Source organism: Thamnophis sirtalis, unplaced genomic scaffold, assembly GCF_051295495.1.
Source record: "Thamnophis sirtalis isolate CommonGarterSnake01/CBP01778 unplaced genomic scaffold, rThaSir2_p1.2 scaffold_6, whole genome shotgun sequence".
Lineage (NCBI taxonomy): Eukaryota > Metazoa > Chordata > Lepidosauria > Squamata > Natricidae > Thamnophis > Thamnophis sirtalis.
Window position 1 is genome coordinate 7,768,464 of NW_028261386.1, and position 9,938 is coordinate 7,778,401.

A 9,938-nucleotide genomic window follows, 5' to 3' on the forward strand; every position below is an offset into this window, starting at 1 on the left:
TCAGGTTTGACAGCTGACCCTGTAAACCCACTTAGAGAGGGCTGTCAAACACTATGAAGTGGTATATGTCTATTGCTATGATTGTAACACATCCCAATGATGACATGGTCAAAATTTCGATGTTTGGCCACTGGCATGTATTTATGATGGTTGCAGTGTCCCATCGTATGTGATTGCGCGATCGCCATTTGCAACTTTCCCAGTTGACTTCCAAGACACACAATCATTTGGATTAACTTAACAAACGTAATTCGTTAACAAACATGTGATTTGCTTAATTGCCCCAACAAAAAGGTTGCAGAATTGGGCACAACTCCTTTTAACAATTGCCTCACTTAGCAAAGGTGTTTCCGGTCCTGAAAGTGGTTATAAGTTGAGGACTGCACATACACTGCCTCCTGTTGGTCAATAAGTCACAAAAATACTCTGCTGGTTTGAACAATAAATGCCAGACCTGTTAAATCTGGGTGTTGTCTCCCCCCCCCCCCCACAGGGCTTGCATACTGCCGACACTTGTCCACTGTCCGGACTCACTTGTCTGCGTTGGTGAACCATTCCATCATCCCATCAGATAAACCCACAAGTGCTGCAGAGGGACTGAGCAAAGAGGTCTGGAGCAAGTACCAGAAGGATAAGAAGGCAAGACTATGTCAATTATATATCAACAGCCCTTCATTGTGACTATTTGTTTAAAAATGCTTCGAAGTCATGAGGGTGCTGAAAAAAATAATTCATGTTGGTGGTGGTTTGTTCTCCGAGCTTGTTGTTCAGTTTCCAAATGGCTAGTTGAAGTTCAGTGGATGATGTTACCTCACCGGGTGACAAGACGTTCAGAAATTGAACAAGAAGCTAGGGGATAGAAATTATAAATTAACAATGTCAACTGCATATAAAGAAAACTTGTACAAGATGTTTTATAGATGGCATTTTCCGCCGGCAAGATTGGCAAAGATGTTTAAAGACAAGTCAGCTAAATGTTGGAAATGCACCAGACACTGGAGTCTTATTACCATATGTGATGGACATGTGTAGAAGCCAAATATTACTGGACAAAAATACATACGTGGTTGGAGAAGATGATACAACAACATATTGATCTGAAACCAGAAATTTTTTTTCTGCAGATTTTACCAGAAACGTATAGTAAATAAAATGTATATCTGATTATCCATGTAGTAACTGTAGCTAGAATTGTATTTGCATGAAATTGGAAAAGTGAATAGATTCCTATGGATAAGAATGTGATTAGGAAAATATTAGCATGTGCAGAAAGGAATAGGTTAACACTTGCAATTAAAGAGAAGGAACCAACTGAATATCATATTATATGGCAACTATTCTACCAATGGCTAGAGAATTAATATGAAAGTTAGAAATAAAAGTAGCTTAATGAAATATAGAAAATATATCAATAGAATTAAATAAGTTAATGCCTTGATAATGCCTTGATAAGGCCACACTTGGAATACGGCATTCAGTTTTGGTTGCCACGATGTAGAAAAGATGTAGAGACTCTAGAAAGAGTGCAGAGAAGAGCAACAAGGATGATTAGGGGACTGGAGGCCAAAACGTATGAAGAACGGTTACAGGAACTGGGTATGTCTAGTTTAATAAAAAGAAGGACTAGGGGAGACATGATAGCAGTCTTCCAATATCTCAGGGGTTGCCACAAAGAAGAGGGAGTCAAACTATTCTCCAAGGCACCTGAGGGAAGGACAAGAAGCAATGGGTGGAAACTAATCAAGGAGAAAAGCAACCTAGAACTGAGGAGAAATTTCCTGACAGAACAATTAATCAGTGGAACAATTTGCCTCCAGAAGTTGTGAATGCCCCAACACTGGAAGTCTTTAAGAAGGTGTTGGATAGCCATTTGTCTGGAATGGTATAAGGTTTCCTGCCTAGGCAGGAGGTTGGACTAGAAGACTTCCAAGGTCCCTTCCAACTCTGCTATTGTATTGTATGGTATTGTATTAAGAAGAGGATTGTTACAGTATTAGATATGTTATGCACATCAGTATTAAGAGTAAACACACTGTTTAATGGAAGATGGGTTGTTTGTATTAAAATAAAATTAGATAGATAGATATATATGCCTGGCCCAAAGTCCATAAGATGGGACTAGAGCTCACAGTCTCCTGATGATTGGCCCAAGTCACCTAGGTAGCTTTCAGGCCTAAGGCAGGGCTAGAACTCCCAGTCTCCTGGTTTCTAGCTGGGTGCCTTAACCACTAGATCAAACTTGTACATTTTTGATTTTGATCAAATCCTAATTTTACAACTGACTCCATCTAAGCAAATAGCTGTCGTTACCGCAATGAATCAGTTATCTGTAGCTATTACAAAGGGAAGATTTTCCACTTCTGAGTTGGTAGGTGTTAGCTAATTTTCCCATAATTTCTCTGTTTCAATCTCAATCTCACTTCCTTTCATTATTAGAATTACAAGGAATTGGAGCTGCTCCGACGAGTCTACTACGGTGGGGTGCAACATGAAATTCGGAAGGAGGTGTGGCCGTTCTTGCTGGGACACTACAAGTTTGGCATGAGCAAGAAAGAAATGGAGCTGGTACTTGTTTGTCTTTAGTATTTCCAAGAGGGGTTCTAGAAGATGATTATTCAATTTATCGGGGGGGGGGGGGGGGGCTCAGTAATATGATATACAGAGAGATTCTAGCTTCAGGCCCAGCATGAATGTGGCCTTCAGAGTTTCTGCTAAGGGTCGAGCAAGTTTGTCACCGATTATATTGTAAGATTTTTGAATTCAGTTCAGAATCTGATAATTCCAATGAAACTCTGAACATGAGGCTACTGATAATCAGTTTTTATTTTCTGCAGAAAGTAAAAAGACTTGATGGCATTTGTTTCTCCCACCTTAACAGAGCAGGCATAGAGAGAGAGAAAAAAAAACAGGCGTGAGTCTCACCGTCCGTGAAAAAAACTTTTTGTCAAACTTCTTATATTCTTACACAACTTGCACAGATCGTCATAGTGTTAGAAACATTATTTCATGTTATGCAAACATCATGATTTTTCTCAGCGCACAGAAAACAATAGACCTTAGAAGAGGAAAGAAATACATTTTCTGGCATATAAGACAGAGCTTTGTTAGGGAATGCTGAACACACATTTCAAGTTACAAGCAAGGTTACTTGGCACAATCGACTTTTTACTTTTCATAAGTAGTTACTTTACCTAGGCTAAGCTTGGCAACTTGCCTAGAAGTTTTATCTATGAAGTTGGCACGTTAGGTTACAATGGAGCTTCTCTCAACAGCAATTTAACAAAAGCTGAATAGGTTACACTCTGTGTATGCTCTAATCCTTCAGGGATCCTTTCAATATCTATAGGAGATGGCCAGGCTGAGGCCAATGGAGAAGTCAAACACGTCATCAGTCACGAGTCCCTTTGCACCCACAAGAGATCTAAGTCCAGTTATCGTGAATTCCTTATCTGCCACAAAATTGTTTTGCCTGTTAGTAGTTCAGATTCTTGTAGGGAGTTTAAGCTTACCATAAATCTTTATACCCATTTGAACTGCCTGCATCTCTTGATCTCCCTGTCGCTTGACAGTATCATTCTTTGGAACTGCTAGCCTGAAATAAATTCTTCTCTTCCTTCTTAAGGTGGACGGGGACATTGTACGCCGATACCAGAAAGTGATGAGTGAGTGGAAAGCCTGCGAAGTGGTGGTGAAGCTCCGGGAGAAAGAGTCTCAGTTGGCCACCAAGTTTTCCTCCGGGAGCAGCATAGATAGTCACGTGCAGCGGCTGGTCCACAGGGATTCCACCATCAGCAATGAAGTAAGAGAAAGGGAGGTGGACAATGGCCTTTGATGACTTGTGGACTTCAACTCCCAGAATTCCTGATCCAGCAGGATTGTCTTAAGCCATGGTTGGCTCAGGAATTCTGGGAGTTGAAGTTTACAAGTCACAAAAGGGCCATCGTTCCTCACTCCTGATGCAAGATGATGGGTTGGGTCCATCAGTAAAGTCGCATCTTACTCTGTCATTAAAAAAAAGTCTGCAAAGTAAACACCAAGCAGCTCTCACATCCTTCCATATTTTCATATATTAGGATTAACCAAGCAGTCTTTGACATACAAGCATTTCTTTAGTGACCGTTCAAGATTAAGTCAGGGAAGCCAGATTCTCTCAACAATGGCAGGCAATTTGCTTAACTGTGGCAAAAAAAAGTCATGAGCCGAGGTGGCGCAGTGGTTAAATGCAGCACTGCAGGCTACTTCAGCTGACTGCAGTTCTGCAGTTCGGCTGTTCAAATCTCACCGGCTCAGGGTTGACTCAGCCTTCCATCCTTCCGAGGTGGGTAAAATGAGGACCCGGATTGTTGTTGGGGGCAATATGCTGACTCTGTAAACCGCTTAGAGAGGGCTGAAAGCCCTATGAAGCGGTATATAAGTCTAACTGCTATTGCTATTGCTATAAAAACCGGACACAGTTCACCTAGCAACCGCTTTGATTGGCTGTGGAAATTCTGGTGGCAATTGTAGTCATACATCAAGGTCCAAGGAGACCGTGAGGTCCGACTGCTACATCTAAGGAGACTGTTCAATGCTTCCCTTGGCTTTGGTCTCCTAACAGCCCTTCTCCAAAAGCAGACGGTACAAACAAGTGTTATGGCATCATGTTTTTCCTTGAAAAAAATACCCAGCTAGCAATTCCATCTTGGATTCAGCTATATTGATCCCTTTTGTGTTTTTCCAGGTGGCCCTTTTGTGTTCTGAGTATGCTCGGGGGGGGTTATTGGATTACACGGGCAGGATTATAATGTTTCTCTATTATTGTAAATCTTGGGATTCTTTCAGTTGTGCTGTTACTTCCTTTTTAGATCCCATAAGTTCCTTTAGGTCCCGTGTTTGGCTATAACTTCATTCGCAGCTGCCACCTGCATTTGCTTTTAGAAGGAGTGGAAAAAAGAGCCATACAAAAATTAAATCTTGTTCTATTTTGTTTGGAACTCCAGCTGTTTTGTCCTTCAAACCACTTGGTCTTCCCTTTGTTCTCCTCTAACAGTCATGCAACTTTTTGTGACTTGGGCATCTTATACCCCGGGCCATATCCAGCTGGGGGAGGCTCGGACAAGGGCTCTGCGTCGGAGGCAGAGAGGGGGCCAGGACCATCTGGGAATTATGTGTTGCCTCCAAAGCCTCCAGAATTGGACAGCAGTGAGGCAGAGAAACAGACCTCCCTTGTTCCAAGTGAGTGCATGCACAGAACTGCCAGAAGGCAAGAACAGTTAAAACAGAAGGGACGACTCGAAAGTAAGGTTTGGAGGTGATGGGCCCCTCCCATAGGACATAAAGGAGGAGCAAAGGCACGTGAGCCTTTGCAGGAAGCAACTTGGTTCATGCTGGTCAGTTTACCTTCTGAAGCTCTGTTTTGACTCTGCTCCATGTAGCCTTGCCAAGCTAATTGCCAATTAAGTCTTTGGCAGCATTTTCAAAGAGGATAAAGGTGGGTGCTTATCAGCCTTATCCCGAAGGACTTTGGCTGTCCTTGTCTGGCTTGCATGGATTACTTTTATTTTGAAGGGGCTGCTATTTTTCCCCCCAATTTGCCCATGTGCCTGGCCCCACAATGACAGGCAAGAGACCAGAATATAAACTTGACAGCAAATAGCACTCCTTACTAGAACTGATAATGTTACCTTGTTAGGGTAATGAAACGTCTGCAAGAAAACAAGCAAGGTCAGAGAGCACCAAGGGCCTCTCAGGCTTCACAGCTCTGTTGGTTTGGCTTTCCACAACAGTCCCAGTTTCTCCTGTGGCCTCTTGGGACAATTAATTGCCCACCTTTGTCATGGACCATGCTGTCTTTCTGTTAGCCAGTTTGGGTCAGTCTTGTCTCTGGCAAAAAAATCAGGTAGTCTTTTTTCAACTTAACAACCCCAATTGAGATGTCTTTAAGCAGAAGCTAAATAGATCATACTTGGAAGTTTCATGGGGTTTTCTACCCTGCATGGAAATTGGATTCATGACTTCAAGGGCTTGCCTCCAGAAGTTGTGGGTGCTCCATCACTGGAGGTTTTTAAGAAGAGATTGGACAACCATATGACTGAAATGGTGTAGGGTTTCCTGCATGAGCAAGGGGTTGGATTAGAAGACCTCCAAGGCGCCCTTCCAACTCTGCTATTCTGTTATTCCTCCAGTTCGGTGGCTGTGTTTGTAGCTAACGTTTAGATACAGATTAACAGAGTTGGAAGGGACCGTCAGTTTCCATCCATTATTCCTTGTCCGGCCTTCAGGTGCTTTGGAAAATAGCTTGACCCCCTCCTGTCTGTGGCAGCCCCTGGAAGATTGCTCTCATGTCTCCACTGGTCCTTCTCTTCAACCAAGGTAGCTTGCTACAAACCAAGAGTTGAGTTCACCCAACATGGAAATATTAGTTTGAAGCTTGGTCATTATTTTGTGGCTCAGATTGACATATGAATTTGATGCTTTATGGTTCAGGCTATAGTAAAAACCAGGAGATGAGTTAATCCACTCAGTAAGGGCAGCAGTGTTGTCAGAAGAGATAGCCTATCACTCTTTTCTTAAATTAATTAAGAGCCATGGTGGCCCAGTGGTTAGGCTACCATATCGCAGGCTGAATCTGCTCACTGCCAGCAGTTCGATCTTGATCAGCCCAAGGTTGATTCAGCTTTCCATCCTTCTAAGGTCAGTAAAATGAAGATTGTTGAGGGGCAATATGCTGACTCTGTAAACCGTTTGAAGAGTGCTGTATAGCACAATGGAGAGGTATGCAGGTAGTCCTCGGCTTACAATCACAATTGAGCAGAAACATTTTGTTGCTAAGTAAAACATTTGTTAAGTGATTTTTGCTCCATTTTACAACCTTTCTTGCCACAGTTGTTAAATCAGTAACTTGGTTGTAAAGTGAACCTGGCTTCCCCATTGACTTTGCTTGTCAGAAGGTCACAAACGATGATCACATGGCTCGGGAAACAGCGACTGTCATAAATGTGAATCAGTTGCCAAACATCTGAATTCTGATCAAGTGACGATGGGGCTGGTTGTATTGTAAGTGTGAAAAACGCCCTTAAGTCACTTTTTTCAGTGCTGTGGTAACGTCGAACAATCATTAAATGAACCATCGTAACTTGAGGACTGCCTATATAAGTCCAAGTACTATTGTTATTAATGTTTATGTCCTTTTTCTCCCTGATGGACATGTTGCTGTTCGCAGGTGTTTATTTCTGTGGATGAAATGGACTCCGTAGACCGAGACCCGAAGGCCCACGAAGAACCATCATTGACCAAAGTTTGCCTAGATGCACCCACCGTTGTGGTGGCAGTCGACCAACAACAGTCGGTCGAGTTTGATTCTCCTGATTCCGGGCTCCCGTCTTCTCGGAATTACTCCGTCACATCAGGCATCCTCTCCAGCATTGATGATGGGCAAAGCATTTGCTTTGAGGATGGGACCGAAGAGGAAGCTGGCCCGGAGTTGCAGAAACCGGATCTGGATCACGTTTCACCAATCAAGGGCTCGGCTCCTTCGGGCTGTGCAATGGAGGAACAGACGGGTTCCCAAGTGGACTCTAAAACAGCTGCAGAAGAGAGCATCTCCGTGTTCTCTGCTTCTTATACGGTAGGCAAGGGTCAGGGGGCGAAATAGGCATGCACAGACAGCCCTCACTTAATGACATTCATTTGGATTGGAATTTCACATCCTCTGTTAAAAGGCCGGGCAAGAGGGCATTGCATTTATGAAATATTCCTTCCCAGGAAGGAATCCAATTTCCTCCCCTAACTTTTATTTACTCCTAGTTTTAATTGTGTTTTTATTACCGTATTTTTGGAGTATAAGACCCACCTTTTTCCCTCAAAAAAGAGGGTGAAAATCTGGGTGTGTCTTATACACTGAATACAGAATTTTTGGCCTCCCAAAACCCCCTGTGCAAAAATGGCCATGCATAGCCTTTAGGAGACTTCCAGAGTGCTCCTGGGGGTGGGGAAGACAAAAAGTAGTGAAACGTGGGGCGTTTTTTGCTCATTTTTGCCTCCCCAGCCCCCAGAAGCACTCTATAAGCCTCCTAAAGGTTATGCATGCCTTTTTTTTTAAACGAAAAACGGGCCATTTTTGTGAGGTCTGCAGAGTGCAAAACCTTTTTTTTTTTAAATTTGCCTCTTCAAAATCTTGGTGCATCTTATACTCTGGTGCATCTTATACTCCAAAAAATATGGTATTTGTTTCTTTAAAAAGCTGAGCGGCATGGTAGCCTGGTGGTAGCCTTCCATTTGGAAAGATGGGTTCAATGCTAGGTAGTGACAGATGTTTCTCTCAGGGCACAAAGGAAAAAAAAATCTGCTGTGAACTCAGCATAGGCATCAGGAAGGGCATCCGTCCAGTAAACACTCAGCTCCACTCAAGTCGCCCCAACTCTAACCTGAATTAAGGAATTAGAGGGTCATTTTTAAAAAGGAGTTATTTATTTATTTATTTATTTATTTATTTATTTATTTATTTATTTATTTATTTATTTATTTAAAATGCTGGCATGACTGCTCACTTTAAAGAAAACCACAGCTCTGGCTCACAGCAATCATGCAAAATCAAACATTAAAATCAATAAAAGCAAAACACAAGGAAATCTGGCAGTCTCCTTTGATGCAACCAACACCACTGTTTAACCACTTTCCATTTCATGGAATTGCAGCCCTTTTCTCTTACTTAAACTGTGACATTTTTGCTGTCTGGTGTCTTAGAAACCTTTTAAATAAAACAACAGACCACGTTAAAAAAAGAAGAATGGGGATCATGAGGCTAACATTATCTCAAATATGGATGTTGTTCATGTCTAGGAAAAAAGTTAGAACGTGGTCTCTTTTTTTAAAAAAATGTATACCTCTAAGATCATAATCCATTTGCTGCGGTTTTAAAATGACGAATTTAGACTGAAAGCTTCTTATTTTGAAAATCCTTGTGATACAAACAGATATCCTTAGATGCTTCCCTTACTAAATATTTCATACTATCTGATTTTTCCTGCAAAATGCTCAGGATGATCAACATGATATTAATCCATTCATTTTTATTGTTATTGTCGTTGGCTTTGCACGTCATTGATTAACGTGAAATGGTGCAACAATAAAATCATAGGAATAAGAGTGCATTTAGCACATGGTGGCATGATCTCTGGTTTTACAAATTGTTTTAAAATGAATGGACATCAAAATCCTGTCGTTCTGCAAAGATCAGGCCCAACAGACAATACTCTCCCTTGTTCAGCAACAGGTTTTTAACGAGTCTTTGTATTTTCCAGATAGAAATGCTGGACACTGTTGCCTTAAACTTACATAGAATTGACAAAGATGTTCAGAGGTGCGATAGAAATTATTGGTATTTCACTGCTGAGAATCTGGAGAAGCTTCGAAATATTATGTGCAGGTAAGTTAAACCTAAGAGGGAGGTGCAAGAGCAATGGTGGGTTTCACATTTTGTTACCACCGGTTTGCTGCGGGCACGACCGCTCGCTTCATGGGCACACACGCCCCTTCCACACATGTGCTTGATCTTCCGTACATGCACTTTGTTTTCGTGTGCGCTTTCCTCGTAGGCGCCCAGCCTCAAAAATGTGCCTAAATAGGATGGCATAGAGCCCACCCGTGATTTCCGCTACCAGTTTGGGTGAACATGTCAGAACCGGCTGAATGCTACCTCTGTGCAAGAGAGCCACATCTGGAAAGCTTAGGCCAATGCTTGTCAAGAGAAGAATTGAGCCTCGGCATCTGGAGTCAGATGCAGCAGAGCAGAGTGAAATCTCATCTGTGGTAGAATTTGCTGACTTATGTTTTTCCAAGTTGAATCTGGGCAGATCCCGCTATCTGGGTTAGAATCCATGGAATGTTCTCTATGGTGACATTATTGTTCATTGCAGGCCCTGAACATCACATTTTAAAATAAAATGTGTTCCTCTTGG

The 9,938-nt window shown here is 42.2% G+C and overlaps 1 protein-coding gene across 4 annotated transcripts in view; it reads left to right on the forward strand.

Moving 5' to 3' along the window:
• Window positions 1-9,938, forward strand: part of SGSM2 (small G protein signaling modulator 2) — a 156,267-nt gene that overhangs the window by 136,829 nt on the left and 9,500 nt on the right. For all 4 annotated transcript variants that reach the window (XM_087717181.1, XM_087717179.1, XM_087717178.1 and 1 more), the window contains 5 exons: window positions 494-639; window positions 2,437-2,565; window positions 3,623-3,799; window positions 7,202-7,606; window positions 9,282-9,406. In XM_087717181.1, coding sequence (XP_087573307.1) covers window positions 494-639; window positions 2,437-2,565; window positions 3,623-3,799; window positions 7,202-7,606; window positions 9,282-9,406 — 982 coding nt within the window. The remainder of the gene's footprint in view (window positions 1-493; window positions 640-2,436; window positions 2,566-3,622; window positions 3,800-7,201; window positions 7,607-9,281; window positions 9,407-9,938) is intronic.